Genomic DNA, 16,950 nt, shown 5'->3' on the forward strand with positions numbered 1-16,950 from the left:
AACCTGGGTCTTTGCACGTTGTGATGTGAGCGCTTAATCCGGTGCGCCACTGCCTGGCCCCGGACACAGGATCTTGAGAGATGTTGTGACATACCATCTCTTGGTCCTGTTTGGGGCTACAGCTATTGCATGGACCTTCTCCCTAGAAAAGTTAACAGCATCTCACCTGCATATTTCATAGTAGTTTCACAAAGTTCAGGGATCACTTGTCTCTCTAGGGACCAACTCCCTGTTCCTGGTCCACAACCCTTAGCTTCAGTGACCCCAAAGGTTCCCATACATATTGATCACATGGCCAGATTCGTGTTCTATGAGATGAACTCTGTGATGTAGTTTTCTATGCAAAATATATCTTGACTTTTTCGATAACCCAAATAGAGAGTAGCTGTTGTTAGGAGTCATTCCACTCTTTACCCTAGACTCTGCTTTCCCTGAGCTGACTTCCAGCTCACACAGGCATTGCCCACAAAGCTCCAGGCTGATCCCCTCGGCCAGCTTGCAATCTCCATTAAAAAGAGAACTCTTGTTCCTGAAGATTCAGCACAAGTCTCAGGGCTGATTCTCATTGGTCCTGATGGGGATCACATAACCATCCTGCACCAATCCCTAGCGCCAGAGGGATGGGATGTACTGATTGGCTGGACTCTAGTCTTGTGATCTCCATATCAGCCTATCAGAACACAGACTGGTGTGAGGACTTGGCGTTGCTTTGCAAAGGACTGGGCCAAACCAGAGTTAGCCTCAGTCCCTGCCAGGGGCTTGCACTCTCGAGGTTGTTCCATGGGGGGTGGGGGGGGGGTGCGGGGGGTGGAGAGAACGTGGCTTGTGGTGGCTCGTGGTGGCTCGTGGTGGCTGGGTCTTTGTGTGGCTCGTGGTGGCTCGTGGTGGCTGGGTCTTTGTGTGAAGCCAGGAGGGACTAGGGGACTCTCAAGCAGTTACTGAAGTCAAGCACGGACATTATTATTCAAACTGGGGGAGACATGCTGATTTCATGGCCAGGGGAACTGAACTTGCAAGGAGAGTGGGGTAAACATGGGTCAGCCATGCAGGAGGGCAGGGGAAGGATGGGGGGGGGGCAGATGTGAAGGTGTGTGTGTGTGGTGGTGGAAACTGAGCTTGGTTCTTCATTTTTCCTGTGGGTTAGGTCCCCCATGATTTATTGGGGGTTGGGTATGGCCCCTGAGCTGGGGAACCTTTGAAAGGTCACAGCTGTTTTCTTGGACCCTTTTGCTGAGGGGAAGGGGACTGACTCAAGACACCCCTCCCCCAGGTCCCACAGACTAGTGAAGGTATTTGAAGCTAGTTTCTCAAAAGTAGAGGCTGGGTGCTTTCCATAGACTTCTCCCTGCTTGTCAGATTTCAGGGTGTCAGCCACCTCCTGCCCCAGGATGTGTTTCCCTTCTGATGCCTACCTGGAGCTCCCCTCAGGTCAACCCATTACCTTTTATGAAGTCTCCTGTGTGTACTTTCATCTGCCCACTTTCTCATTTGGCTTGACTGGTTCATTGAAGCTCACACCTGCTTTCCTGCTTTTTTTTTTTTTTTTTTTTTAATGTGGCACTCAGCAATCAATCCAGGGTCTTGAGCATGTGCAATGCTATTGAACAGTCTCCCTGGCCCAACTTTTATTCTTTACTATTCAGGGGTGGGGATGGGGGGGTGGGGAGAGGGATGGACACATAGAGAAGAGACCCCATAGCACTGCTTCACCACCTATGGAGTTTTCCTGGTGCCGTTGATGGTGCTCCTATGTGGAGCATGAACTTGAACCCAGGACCTCATACATAGCAAAACATGTGCTCAGGGCCAGGCGGAGGCACTTCTAGAGTGCACATATTACAAAACACCTACTCTACCAGGTGAACTCTCTTGCCCCTAGTTTTTTAAAAAAAATTATTATTTCCACTAGAATTTCCACTAGGGCTTCTGGAAGAGTATTGTTATTATTATTTTTTTAGATAGGATGAGAGACAGGGAGAGAAAGACAGAGAAAGGAGAGACACTATAACATTGTTCCACTCTTCATGAAGTTTCCCCTGTGCAGGTGCTTCCATGTGGTGGCTGGGGTTCGAACTTGAGCTCTCATGCAAGATAAAGTGTGTACTCCACTGGGAGGAGCTATCTCCCCAGACTATCTCAAGACTCACCTGGTCCTTCTTGAAGTTAAGGGTTTTTTTTTTTTTTTTTTTTTTTTTACCAGGAAAGGAGAAAGTCTTTTCTGCCATCAGGCCAGAGCTCAACCCCTCACTGGACAAGGGTATTCTGCCATGACCTAGGGACCTCTTCTGCATTTGATCATTCAGTGGGGTGGGCCAGAAAGGTGCCTCTGCCTGGCACTGGTGTGTCCTGGTATGCCCAAAGGACTAGCTACTGCCCTGCAGATAAAAGGCATTTACAACACATTCATTAGGCTCCTATGTGTCCATCCTTTGTGGGTGCTGGGCAGAATAAGATGAACCAGCCTTGGTTCTAGGCTTCCAGGTCCTTGAGTGCTGTGGGAAGACTGCCAGATGTGGTGTCAGGACTTTGATGCTTTCTAGGTGAACTTGAGCCAGTAGCTTCCATTCTCTGAACTTCCAGTTTTCCCATCAATAAAATAAGGGTAGCACTAGTGGAGACATTGTGAAGTCTAAAGGAGAGGCTATCTGCATTGCCCAAATGACTGCTTGGCACATGAAAGGTGTTCCACGAATGCCTGCTCATTCAGCCATATTATTCTGTAACTGCACCAGGGCCCAGAGCCATTTCCATGTGTCTGGGTGGAGGGGTGGACACCAAGGAGAAGGTCGACCTGACAGGGCCTGCTGAACAGGCTTGAAGAAGTGAGAAGCCTCAGCCCAAGTGGTCTTACGTCTTCCTGCATCATCCCCGGCCCCTGTTCTCTAGCTCTGTTCTTCCTCTCTTCTCTCTGGTATTTCTGCTTTCTATCTGACCACCCCTTTGCCCTTCTGTTCTCTCAGGTATGCGGATCCTGGTGAATCTGCTCCTGGATACGCTGCCCATGCTGGGGAACGTCCTCCTGCTCTGCTTCTTTGTCTTCTTCATCTTTGGCATCATCGGTGTGCAGCTCTGGGCAGGCTTGCTGCGGAACCGCTGCTTCCTGGAGGAGAACTTCACCATGTGAGTTCAGCCCCGGCAGCTCAAGGGCAGCAGAGATGCCCATCTAGGGCGTAAGCGATCTCCCCATTGAGTGTCTGGCTGCAGTCCTACTTCCCACTGGTTCAGAGATAAGGGAGGTAGGCGTGCGAGTGGGCGGTGTCTTAGGTCCTCAGATGAGCACAGGATACCTCTGACCTCTCGACAGACCTTTGCAATGAGGAAGCACTGTGATATGAAGGATGAGGTGAAAGTGGTGCTCCACTTCTGGTTCCCCTGGAGACAGACCTTGGAGACCGGAAACGGGGGCTGCGAGCAGAACCTTGCCCCAGGACCCACGCCTTGGTAAAGGCAGAGCTAGAGTCAGAACCCAATTCCCCTGCCTCCAGAGCCTGTGGCAGCTGTTCCCCAATGAGTGTACTCACAGCATCCTTTCAGGCACATATGCCCTTGGGGAGACCCCAAATGTCAGCTTAAGGGTATTGCAGGAGCACAGCCGGCAAGCATGTTGGAACCCGGGTACCAGAAGTGTCAGGGCCTGGCATCTGAGCCCAGTCTGGTGTCCTCTGCAAAGGTTTAGTTACTTCTCCCAAGCTCTGCTTAGCACTGCTGTGTACATACACACAGCTGTTCACACTCTGGACAGCGTTTCAGCTCTGAGAATTGCTTTAGCAGTGCGTCTGTCTTGTGCATGTTCTCACGCTAGTGCTTCTTACTGTCCTGGTGAACTGGCAGTCTTCTAGTCAGATTGGACCAGTAGGCCTTTAGAAGTTTCCAAGTGTTTGCTCTCACATGCTAAGGCTGCAGGGAGTGTTCTGTGGTCAATGACATGACTCAAAAATTACAAGTCAAAGGGTAGGTACATTTTCCAACTTTTTTGGTTAAGCGTCAGTTACACTTAGTAGTGGGCACAATTGTTGAGTTTAATGAAATTTCGCCAGAGAAATTTACAGCAGCCTAGAAAGTTCCAGTCCACCCCCCTTTTTTTTTAATTGTTGTTGTAGTTATTATTGTTGTTGTTATTGATGTCATCATCATTGGATAGGACAGAGAGAAATGGAGAGAGGAAGGGAAAATAGAGAGGGGGAGAGAAAGACAGACACCTGCAGACCTGCTTCACTGCTTCACTGCTTGTGAAGCAAGTCCCCTGCAGGTGGGGAGCTGGGGACTCGAACTGGGATCCTTACACTGGTTCTTGTGCTTTGCGCCACGTGCACTTAACCGGCTGCGCTACCGTCCGACTCCCCAGTCCGCCACTTGTATTCACTGCCACCTTCTTCTGATCTTTTCCACAGTCCACTTAGTTTGCCTGCTTTTGAGGTTTCTTTGAGTGCAATCACACAGAATGATATCTTCTGTGTCTATGTCTTTGGCTTGGTCTATTACAGCCAAGATTCATCCAAGTTGTGGCCTGTTTCAGTGGTTCTTGCTTGTTCATTGTAGTGATTACCTCCTGAGTAAGATTACCACTACTTATGTTTTCATTCTGCTGATGTTACAGGTTTTTCCTCATGTCTGAACTTTTATAATTTATGAATATTCTTGTGCACATATTTGGGTGGATGTAAACATTTTTCTGTTGGGTAAATTCTTAGTAGTGGAATTTCTGGGTTTGGCCTGGACATATGTTTAGGTTTTCCTAAACATAGGTTTTCCAAAAATTGTTGAATTAAGTGTTCTCTAGCAGAGCTGATGAAATAGCTCACTTGGTTAGTGTGCTGCTTTGTCATGTGCATGACCCAAGTTCAAGTCTAGCCTCCACTGCACTGAGGGAAGCTTTGGGGCCTTGGACTCTTTTACTCCATTATTGCCTCTCTTCCTGCCCCTATATATATTTATATAATATATATAATACTTATAAAATATATATTATTATATAATATATTATTAATTAAATGTATATATAGTTTTTTTTTTTTTTTTAAAGTCCACTAGCAAAGCATGAGTTGCCCCACATTATGGGCAATGTTTGGTACTGTCAAGTCTTTCAATTTTAAGTCATCTAGTGAAAGTGCGACAGTGTCTTACCTTGGCTCTCATTTGCATCTTTCCAATGATAGGCATGCCTCCGTATGCTTAGCAGCTATTTATATATTGTCAAGTGTCTGTTATGACCATTCAAAATCAGGCTGTTTTTCCTTCTTATCAATTTGTAGTGCTGCTTTTGGGTTATTCCGGGGGTGGGGGTGGGGGTCAGCGTGTATATTGCAGATCCTGATATTTTACTGTAACCTGAGCTTTCTGTTCCCCTGCCTCCATGGTGTCATCCAGGGAACAGAAGCTGTTAGTTGTAATGAAGTCTAGTTTATCAGTCATCTTTTAGTATCACTTTTTGTATCCAATCTAAGAAATCTTCTAACCTCAGGGCATGAAAATACTTTTTTTTTTTAATATTTTATTTTATTTATTTATTCCCTTTTGTTGCCCTTGTTGTTTTATTGTTGTAGTTATTATTGTTGTTGTCGTCATTGTTGGATAGGACAGAGAGAAACGGAGAGAGATGCGGAAGACAGAGAGGGGGAGAGAAAGATAGACACCTGCAGACCTGCTTCACTGCCTGTGAAGCCACTCCCCTGCAGGTGGGGAGCCAGGGTTCGAAATGGGATCCTTATTCCGGTCCTTGTGCTTTGCGCCACCTGCGCTTAACCCGCTGCGCTACAGCCCGACTCCCATGAAAATACTTTCTAATGTATTCTTTTAGAAGCTTTGTTGCTGTTGTTGTTTTATCCTTCACATTTAGCTTTCTATTCCGTCTCTGATGAGTTTTAGTATGGAATGATTGAGCCAAGATTTATTCTTGGACTGAAGAGGTAGGTCACCCAGTGGGACACGTGCCTGGCCACAGACGTGGCCTCGGTTTGGTTTGGGTCAGCTCTACCGCTGGGAGTGCAGGTGCTGTGGCAGCAGAGGATGTGCTGGTCATGTGGAGTCTCTCTTTCTGAATTAAAGAAGTGGCCCAGAGCAGTGAAGTTATGTAGGAGTGAGACCCTACACACATACACACACACACACACACACACACACACACACACACACACACACACGCAGTTATTTATTTTTATAAATGTCACCAGTGTTATTGCTGGGGCTTGGTGCCTACATAGCAAATCCAAAACTCCTGGCAGCCTGGCCTGGCCTCCCCTCCCCCCTTGCCTCTTCCCCCTCCCCACTCCCCTTCTCTTCCCTCCCTTCTTCTCCCTCCCTCCCTTCCTTCCTCCCTCCTTCCCTCTCTCTTTCTTTCCTTTATTTGATAGGACAGAGAGGAATTGAGAGGAAAGGAGGAGAGAGAAGGAGAGAGACACCTCAGCACTGCTTCACTGCTTGTGAAACTTCCCCCCTGCAGATAGGAACTGGGAGCTTGAACCCAGATTCCTGTGCATGGTAAGTTGTGTGCTCAACCAGGCACACCATCACCCAGCTCCACAAAAGATAGATATTTATTTAGTTGTCCTCAGGACTTCACTGCTCTGGGTTGACTTTTTCAGATAGAAAGACATAGACACAGAGAGCAGGAAAGACACTATGCTACAGCACTGGAGCTCCTCCTGGTGTCGTGGGGACTGGCCTTGAGTCTGGGTCGCATGCAGGCATTCTCCCAAGTGAGCTATTTTGCCAGCATCCCCCCCCCACACACAAACTTTTATTCTTTTTGAATGGTTGTTAATTGTCTCAATGTCACTGATTTATAAGAGCATCCTGGTTCCTGTGGATTGTAGGGGTGCCATTGTTAAGCCAGGTGACTATATGTATTTGGTTTGGATGGTTGCAAATCGCTCTCTACAATGGTCACGCCAGCTTAGACGCCTACGGACAAATAGCGTGTGCCGGCACTCTGTCTGATGTGCACTGCGCTCAGCACAGCCAGTCCTGGAGAGCCGGCTGTTTGTTTGGATGCGTCTGAAATGGTCTTCTTGCTTCTCTGTGCTCTCTCCTGCTTTCAGTCAGGTAAGAGTCTCTTCTTGTCCTTTGGTCATTTATTTTTTCTGTGCATTTTCTGTTCTCATCTTCCATCCTTTTTTCTCCTTAGTAAATTTTCTTTTTCTTAATAAGTTACAGGATATTTTAATATTCTTTGGTTATCTTTTATTTGTTTAATATGCTATAAATAATATAGATACTTTATCCCACAAGACTGAAAATGCTGGAGATATGTAATACATAATTATATATAAATATATAATATATAAAATTATATAGATTATATATTTATATATAATTATTTTATATATAATTATATACTATATATAATTTTTTTAAAGGAGAGATCAAAGGCCGTCTTTGTCACTTACAATGCTCTGGCTACTTTTGTCTCTCTTCCTTTCTTTCTTTCTTTCTCTCTTTATTCCCTTTTGTTGCCCTTGTTGTTTTATTGTTGTAGTTATTAATGTCTTCGTTGTTGGATAGGACAGAGAGAATGGAGAGAGGAGGGGAAGACAAAGAGGAGGAGAGAAAGACAGACACCCGCAGACCTGCTTCACCCCCTATGAAGCGACTCCCCTGCAGGTCAGGAGCCGGGGTCTCGAACCGGGATCCTTACTCTGGTCCTTGCGCTTTGTGCCACATGAGCTTAACCCGCTGCGCTTAACCTGCTCCGCTACCGCCCAACTCCCCTCTTTCTCTCTTTCTTTCTCTCTTTCTCGCTCGCCCTTCCTTCCTTCCTTTCCTTCCTGTTGTTAAAATTTTCCGGACGGCTCTTGCCGGCCGGTCTAGCTTCACTGGCGGGTAACTGAGACGACCAGAGACAAACGGCTGGGCAGGGAAGCTGTATCTCTTTATTCAGGAACAATGATTCATAAACTAAGACAAACTAATCACCAAACAGAACTCTGCTGTCTCTTTGCAGTGGCACAAGCACTCCCTCTTACTCTTGAACTCTCGAACTCTCCAACTCTGGCACTCTGGAACTCTCGTACTTGAGAGCCCTCTGAAACTCTGGCACACTGGAACTCTCTCTTACTCTGTAACCCTGAAACTCTCGAACTCAGGAACTCAGGAACTCTGTCTAACTCAGGAACTCAGGAACTCTCGGACTCAGGAACTCAAGAACTCTGTCACTCTCGAACTCAGGAACCCTCTCTCCGGGTTCCTTGGGGCGGGGCCAAGCAGGCCCTCGAAATTAACAGGACTCATCCAATTCTCTTGGCGGGGGAGGGCTAGAACAAACCAATGTAAAGCATACGACAATTCCCCCTTTTCTTTTTAACTAAATGACTATAGTATCAAGGGTGTGGGGTGAACAGAAACATATAACAAAAACCAGCATGTTGCCAAGGGAAGGCCTGAGGGGGCCATATCTGAAAAAAAACCATTTCTTGCCTCTGGGGGGCTACTTGCCTCGACGGGCATTTGCATGGGGGCGGGGAATGGCCTAGAGTCCCACAGGCAGCTGGCTGCAACTTAGTTACTATGAAACAAAACTTGTTATTAGCATATCTACTGCACGATCCAAAGTTTCTAATAGAGAAGGAATTTGAGACTTTTACATATCAACAACGTCTTTTAACCTTTTGTTACACCCATTCAAGATGGAGACACACCCTAGGTGTGGGCTGGAGAGGAAACCTCAGGCATGAGAATAATTAGCATAGCCATTGTGCGATCTACCATTTCTAATAGAGAAGGTAGTGTTTTACATATCAACAAGTCTATTTAACCTTTTGTTTAGACCAACTTAGTTAAAATATATTGATTGTTAACTAATTTTTACCTTAGACTTTAAATGTAAGTTAATTTTATCTTTATGAGAATTATATTGAAAACCTTTTTCATTTAACTTTGACTAGTAAGAATTTAGCCTTAAAGCTACTGTTTACCAAACTTTAAACATACACATAAACATGGTCATTAATACACAAGGAGAGACACCTTTGTTATGAAGACATGTCATTTTAAACACGAATTTAAGTCTGTACTGTCTTAGTTGTTGGGGGGGGGGGGTTCACCATCCGGAGGTGGCTTCCCGCGCAGCTCCACTCCTAGGAATTGCAGGTTGCGATCTCTGCACAAATCTCTGCGTACTCCAGCTTGTCTATCTTCAGACCGGACCGGCGGCTGGAGATCTCGTGTGTCCAGTTTCGGCAGGGAGCCCGGGGGTCCGGGAGGCCCGGGATGGTTCCAGAATTCATAGAAAGAGGGCAGGCAGGCCAGCTTTGCAGAAGGCGTGGGCCTAGGTTCCCAGGGGTGGCGGCCATGATAGGCCGCCACGGCCCTGCCCCATGGCCCTGCCATGTCTACTGCTCTGTTCGCAGTGGCCGAGCAGCATGGAGGGATCACGCGTCCAGTGCCCTGCGCCATGCGGTGGAGAGCCGGCTCCTGTGGGCTGTCCTCGGGCTCTTGCGTGTTGGCTTTGGGCTCCAGGGGCTCTTGTGTGCTGGCGTAGGCCTCCTGTGGGCTGCGGGGCTGCGGGGCTGCGGGCGCGGTGCGCGGGGTTGTCTGGGCGCAGCCGGATGGCTGGCTGTTTAACCAGGTGGAAACGGCAGCTCCGCGCCTCTCCTCCCGCCCGCTGGCTCTTCCCGCTGGCTGTTCTGAGTTCGCCAGAGCGAGTGGAAACCACAGAGTGGTCCAGAGATAAACGTTCCAGAAACAGCAAAACAGTCTCGTGAAGAAAGAGCAGAGGCCTTTGGAGATCTCTTCACAAGCAGAAGAGAAGGCCATAGTGCATAGGTAGCCAAATTGTCTTTACTTATCTGAGAGATGCGCAGGTCAGGTCCACGTGGGTGCCATTTGTTGTTAAAATTTTCCGGACGGCTCTTGCCTGCCGGTCTAGCTTCACTGGCGGGTAACTGAGACGACCAGAGACAAACGGCTGGGCAGGGAAGCTGTATTTCTTTATTCAGGAACAATGATTCATAAACTAAGACAAACTAATCACCAAACAGAACTCTGCTGTCTCTTTGCAGCGGCACAAGCACTCCCTCTTACTCTTGAACTCTCGAACTCTCCAACTCTGGCACTCTGGAACTCTCGTACTTGAGAGCCCTCTGAAACTCTGGCACACTGGAACTCTCTCTCTTACTCTGTAACCCTGAAACTCTCGAACTCAGGAACTCAGGAACTCTCGGACTCAGGAACTCAAGAACTCTGTCACTCTCGAACTCAGGAACCCTCTCTCCGGGTTCCTTGGGGCGGGGCCAAGCAGGCCCACGAAATTAACAGGACTCATCCAATTCTCTTGGCGGGGGAGGGCTAGAACAAACCAATGTAAAGCATACGACACCTTCCTTCCTTCCTTCCTTCCTTCCTTTTTTCTTTCTTTCTTTCTTTCTTTCTTTCTTTCTTTCTTTCTTTCTTTCTTTCTTTCTCTCTCTCTCTCTCTCCCTTCCTTCCTTCCTTCCTTCCTTCCTTTCTTTCTTTCTTTCTTTCTTTCTTTCTTTCTTTCTTTCTTTCTTTCTTTCTTTCCAGTGTGGTGCTGGGAATCTAACTTAGGGACTCAATAATACAAGGTACATACTTTGCCACTTCTTGGTCCTTGTCAATAAAGTTTTATCGGAACACAGACATGTCCATTTGTTTACCTGTTTGCTATTAAAATTTTATTGCCACAATGGTGGAATTGCATGATTAAGACAGAGACCATGTGGTATGCAAACAAGCAAAACCATGTTATATGGTCCTTTACATAAATTTGCATATATCTGCTTTATACCAATTTGTTGCTTGTCTTCTTTATATGCTTTCTTTTGTCTCACAGAAATGTTACATTTGGATGTAGTCAGTCTTGCTAAGCTTTTTCTGTACAGAATTCGGATTTTGTGTCTTATCTAGAAAGGCCTTACCTATGCTGAATTAACAAAAATATCCTATATTGGGAGTCGGGCGGTAGAGCAGCGGGTTAAGCACACATGGCACGAAGTGCAAGGAGTGGCGTAAGGGTACTGATTTGAGCCCCCAGCTCCCTACCTGCAGGGGACTCACTTCACAGGCAGTGAAGCAGGTCTGCAGGTGTCTATCTTTCTCTCCTCCTCTCTGTCTTCCCTTCCTCTCTCCATTTCTCTCTGTCCTATCCAACAATGATGACATCAACAACAACAACAATAATAACTATAGCAATAAAACAACAAGGGCAGCAAAAGGGAATAAATAAATAAATAAATATTTTAAAAATCCTATATTTTTCTTGTAATGTTTTTGTGGTTGTGTTTCTTACATTTATGCTTTCTAATACACCAGAAGTTTAAAAATCTATGTTTTGCTGTACCTGATGTATTCAAAAATATTATTTGAGGGGCTGAGTGGTGGCGCACCTGATTGAGTGACCATGTTACAGTACAAGGACCTGGGTTCAAGTCCCTGGTCCCCACCTGCAGGGGAAAAGCTTCACGAGTAGTGAAACAGGGCTGTAGGTGTCTCTATCTCTCTCCCTCTCTCCCTTCTTGATTTATCTCTGTCTCTATCCAATAATAAATAAATAAAAAATTAAAAAATAAAATAAATCTTTAAAAAATTATTTGCTGTGGACCATTAAAACAGTAAAAACAATAATGAGGTATTTTACATTTTTTTCTTTAGAACACTTTTCAAGGAACTTAAAAACAATTTTTTATTATCTTTATTGGATAGAGACAGCCAGAAATTGAGAGTGTACAGAGAGATAGACAGGTAGAGAGACAGAGAGACACCTGCAGCACTGCTTCACCACTTGCAAAGCTTTCCTCCTGCAGGTGGGGACCAGGGCCTTGAACTGGGTCCTTATTGCATTATAACATGTGTGCTTAACCAGGTGAGCCATCACCTGTGACCCCAAGGAACTTGTTTTTATATATTGGTGTGAGGGAGTAGTCTTAAGTTTGCGATTTCATTAAAAAAAAAAAAGATTTATTTTGGGGTTGGGTGGTGGCATACTGGGTTCAGGGCACATAGTACGAAGCACAAGGACCCATGCAAGGATCCTAGTTCGAGCCCCCAGCTCCCCACCTGCGGGGGGTGGGTGGGGGTGGGGGGGTCGCTTCGTAGGTGGTGAAGCAGGTCTGCAGGTGTCTGTTTTTTTCTCTGTCTCCCAGGAGGAATCTCAGTTTCTCTCTGTCCTATCCGATAAGAACAACAACAAAAATGAAAAGAATGGTTGCCAGGAGCTGTGGATTCATAGTGCAGGCACCGAGCAGCCTGGAGGGGGAAAAAAGATTTATTTATTTATTTATTTATTTATCACTTTCATTGGGGGAGTTAATGGTTTACAGTGCAGTCATTGACACGTGGGTGTGATTTCATATCTCCCTGTGAAAGTTCTCTGCAGAGCACTCCCACCTACCACCCGGGCGGGGCCTTTTGCGCCATTCAGCACCAGAACCCCAAGGTTCTCTCCACCCCGTCCCTTCTCCTTCCCCAGAACCCTCCGCCTCACTGTGCCCAGTCCAAGTTCTGCTTTGCTATCTCCCTTCCTGTCCTAATTGGCTGAGTCTCTCCTGTAAGTGAGACCATTCAGTATGTGGGCCTTCTCTTTTTGGCTTGTCTTATTTAACATGATGCCTTTAGGTTCTAGTCAAGATGATGCGGTGGAGATTACTTCATCATGTCTAACACGGGTAGTATTCCATCGTGTTTATATATCCCCTTTTTTTTAACCTTTGAAATTGTTTTTAATTTGATGTTTTATTTGTGATTAATGGTATGTGACAGGATTGTAAGATCACAGTGTATGGCTCCACACCACACCCACCACCAGAGTTCTGTGTCCCCACCCTCTCACCTCCCAAAGAGAACCAAGATAGTTCTCACAAGTCTTAAAAACAGTTTGCTTGCTTCTATTTTCTTTTTCTTCAAGTTCATGTGTATCAGATCTCTAGATACCACATATGAGTGAAACCACTGGTAGTTGTCTTTCATTTCTTTCTTTCTTTTTCTTTTTTTTATAAAGATAATAAAAAAATAAAAAAAGAAATATTGTACATTTTGGGGAGATATTTTTTGGTCCCTAGTTCTTTCCTGCACTTGGTGCTTCTGCTGAAGCACCTCTGAGGAATCCCAGGTGGGACTGGATTTTTTTTTTTAAATAATTTATTTCTTTATTGGGGAATTAATGTTTTACATTCAACAGTAAATACAATAGTTTGTACATACATAACATTCCCCAGATTCCCATTTAACAATACAACCCCCACTATGTCATTCATCATCTTTCATGGACCTGTATTCTCCCCACCCACCCACCCACCCACCCCAGAGTCTTTTACTTTGGTGCAATACTCCAATTCTATTTCAGGTTTGACTTGTGTTTTCTTTTCTAATCTTGTTTTTCAACTTCGGCCTGAGAGTGAGATCATCCCATATTCATCCTTCTGTTTCTGACTTATTTCACTCAACATGATTTTTTCAAAAACGGTGAGGTCACCATTTTTTACAGCTGAGTAGTATTCCATTGTGTATATAGACCACAACTTGCTCAGCCACTCATCTGTTGTTGGACACCTGGGTTGCTTCCAGGTTTTGGCTATTACAAATTGTGCTGCCAAGAACATATGTGTACACAGATCTTTTTGGATGGATGTGTTGGGTTCCTTAGGATATATCCCCAGGAGGGGAATTGCAGGGTCATAGGGTAGGTCCATTTCTAGCCTTCTGAGAGTTCTCCAGACTGTTCTCCACAGAGGTTGGACCAATTGACATTGCCACCAGCAGTGCAGGAGGGTTCCTTTGACCCCACACCCTCTCCAGCATTTGCTGCTGTTACCTTTTCTGATGTATGACAATCTCACAGGAGTGAAGTGATATCTCATTGTTGTCTTGATTTGCGTTTCTCTGAAGCAGTGCAGGAGGGTTCCTTTGACCCCACACCCTCTCCAGCATTTGCTGCTGTTACCTTTTCTGATGTATGACAATCTCACAGGAGTGAAGTGATATCTCATTGTTGTCTTGATTTGCGTTTCTCTGACAATCAGAGACTTGGAGCATTTTTTCATGTGTTTCTCGGCCTTTTGGATCTCTTCTGTGGTGAATATTCTGTCCAAGTCCTCCCCCCATTTTTGGATGGGGTTATTTGTTGTCTTGTTGTTGAGTCTGGCAAGCTCTTTATATATGTTGGTTATTAAACTCTTATCTGATGTATGGCCTGCAAAGATCTTCTCCCATTCTGTGAGGGGTCTCTTGGTTTGGGTAGTGGTTTCTTTTGCTGTGAAGAAACTTTTTAATTTGATGTAGTCCCATAGGTTTATACTTGCCTTAGTCTTCCTTGTAATTGGATTCGTTTCATTGAAGATGTCTTTAAAATTTATGCGGAAAAAAGTTCTGCCAATATTTTCCTCTAAGTATCTGATAGTTTGTGGTCTAACATCCAAGTCCTTGATCCACTTGGAATTTACTTTTGTATTTGGTGAAATACAGTGATTCAGTTTCATTCTTCTGCATGTTTCAACCCATTGTTTCCAACACCATTTGTTGAAGAGACTCTGCTTTCCCCATGTAATAGTCTGGGCCCCTTTGTCAAAGATTAGATGTGCATACGTGTGGGGCCTCATTTTTGGGTTCTCAATTCTATTCCACTGGTCAGTGTGTCTGTTCATGTTCCAGTACCAAGCAGTTTTGATGACAATGGCCCTATAATACAGTTTGAGATCTGGGAGTGTGATGCCTCCGGTTCTGTTCTTTTTTCTCAGGATTGTTTTGGCAATTCTAGGTCTTTTCTGGTTCCAGATAAACATTTGTAGCATTTGTTCTATTCTCCTAAAAAATGTGCTTGGAATCTTGATGGGGATAGCATTAAATTTGTAGATGGCTCTGGGTAATGTATTCATTTTGATGATGTTAATTCTTCCAACCCATGAACATGGAATATCTTTCCACTTCTTTGTGTCTTTTTCAATTTCTTTGAGTAGTGACTCATAATTTTCAGTATACAAGTCTTTCACTTCTTTGGTTAGGTTTACTCCTAGATATTTTATTGTTTTTGTTGCTATAGAAAAAGGAACTGATTTCTGGATTTCAATTTCTTCTAACTTAGTGTTTGCATAGAGGAATGCCACTGACTTTTGAATGTTAATTTTATAGCCTGACACCTTACTGTATTGCCTGATGATTTCCAAAAGCTTCTTGCTGGATTCCTTAGGTTTTTCCATGTATACTATCATGTCATCTGCAAATAAGGAGAGTTTGACTTCTTCTCTTCCAATCTGTATGCCTTTAATTCCTTGCTCCTGCCTGATTGCTATGGCAAGAACTTCCAACACTATGTTGAATAGTAATGGTGATAGTGGGCAGCCCTGTCTAGTACCTGATCTGAGTGGAAATGCTTCCAGTTTTTCACCATTGAGTATGATGTTGGCTGTAGGTTTGCTATACATAGACTCCACTATCTTCAGGAATTTTCCATCTATTCCCATTTTTTGTAGTGTTTTGATCATAAAGTGATCTTGTATTTTGTCAAAGGCTTTCTCTGCATCTATTGATATGACCATGTGGTTTTTGGTCTTGCTTTTGTTGATGTGGTGGATCACATTGATTGATTTACGTATATTAAACCAACCTTGTATGCCTGGGATAAACCCCACTTGGTCATGATGAACAATCTTTTTGATATACTGCTGTATCCGGTTGGCTAGAATTTTGTTCAATATTTTCGCATCTATGTTCATCAGAGATATTGGTTTACGTTGGAGACTTTAATAGTCATCACCAAGAGTGGGGATATTCCTCCACTCGTGCTGACGGCTCTATCTTAGCCGACTGGGCTTCAGCGAATGACCGCTCCCTATTATACGATCCTAAACAGCCAGGCTCTTTTCACAGTGCTAGATGGAATAAAGACTCATCACCCGACCTGTGCTGGATTAGCACAGTCAACGGCCAAGCCTTTCCCGCTATGAGACAAGTTCTCAAGATCTTCCCGCACAGTCATCACCACCCAGCTATCATCCACATTGGTCTGCAGCTCCCACTGATTCTATGCTCAGAGAAACTAAGATGGAACTTTTGGAAAGCAAACTGGCGTCTGTTCAGTGATCTTACCAACAAATCTATTCCTGCAATTCCAATTAACTCTATCCCCTCTGAAGATTCCTACAGGCGCTTCCGCCAAGCCATCTTCAAAGCAGCTTCCCAAGCCATTCCTCGTGGGAGACGTGCTAACTATACGCCTTGTCTTGATGCTGAATGCGAGCAACTACTAAAGCAGTATGATGAGTCGGGCGACCCAGATGTGGCTGACCACCTCATTGCCTCCCTGGATGCAGCACGCCAAGCCCGCTGGCAACAACTCACGGAAAGTCTGAACTTCACCCACTCAAGTAGGAAGGCCTGGAAGCTTCTTCACAGACTGGGTGCCGGTAGCCAACCCCCTCCCGTCTCCCATCCTCCCGTATCTCCAAACTCAGTGGCCAGTCACCTAACTCAAGTTGGACGTGCTAAGATCGACCCAGTCTGGAAAAGAGAAATTTCCCATGAGTGGTCATCCCACTTCCATTTATCTTGTCCATCTCCAAAACTCTCTCCCTTTACACTGTCTGAACTGGAAGACGCTTTGAAGAGGGTTAAACCAGGAACAGCCGCTGGCTATGATAACATCACCCCAGAACTCATTCTTAATGCGGCAAAGAAGTGGCTCGCTTCATTCCTGTCCCACATCTTGGAATCTGAGTCTATGCCCAAAGTTTGGCGTCGTGCGAAGATTATAGTGGTTTTGAAACCAAAGAAAGACCCAACACTGGCCGCCAGCTATAGACCAATTTCTCTCCTCTCCGTGTGTTACAAATTCCTTGAGAGGCTGCTTCTGTCACGTATTTCTCATCTTACAGAGAAATTCCTATCACCCACCCAAGCTGGTTTCCGCCCAGGAAGATCTACCTGCGAACAAGCCCTGGCACTCTCAACTTACATTGAAAATGGATTCCAGAAGAATTTAAAGACGGGTGCTGTCTTTGTTGATCT

General features: G+C 45.1%; 1 protein-coding gene across 1 annotated transcript in view; it reads left to right on the forward strand.

The window, feature by feature from the left end:
- Positions 1-16,950, forward strand: part of CACNA1I (calcium voltage-gated channel subunit alpha1 I) — a 101,082-nt gene that overhangs the window by 32,463 nt on the left and 51,669 nt on the right. The window contains exon 4 of the mRNA XM_007519388.3: positions 2,961-3,120. Within this exon, the coding sequence (XP_007519450.2) occupies positions 2,961-3,120 (160 nt within the window). The remainder of the gene's footprint in view (positions 1-2,960; positions 3,121-16,950) is intronic.

The sequence above is a fragment of the Erinaceus europaeus genome, chromosome 4 (genome assembly GCF_950295315.1).
Source record: "Erinaceus europaeus chromosome 4, mEriEur2.1, whole genome shotgun sequence".
In the NCBI taxonomy this organism is placed as follows: Eukaryota; Metazoa; Chordata; class Mammalia; order Eulipotyphla; family Erinaceidae; genus Erinaceus; species Erinaceus europaeus.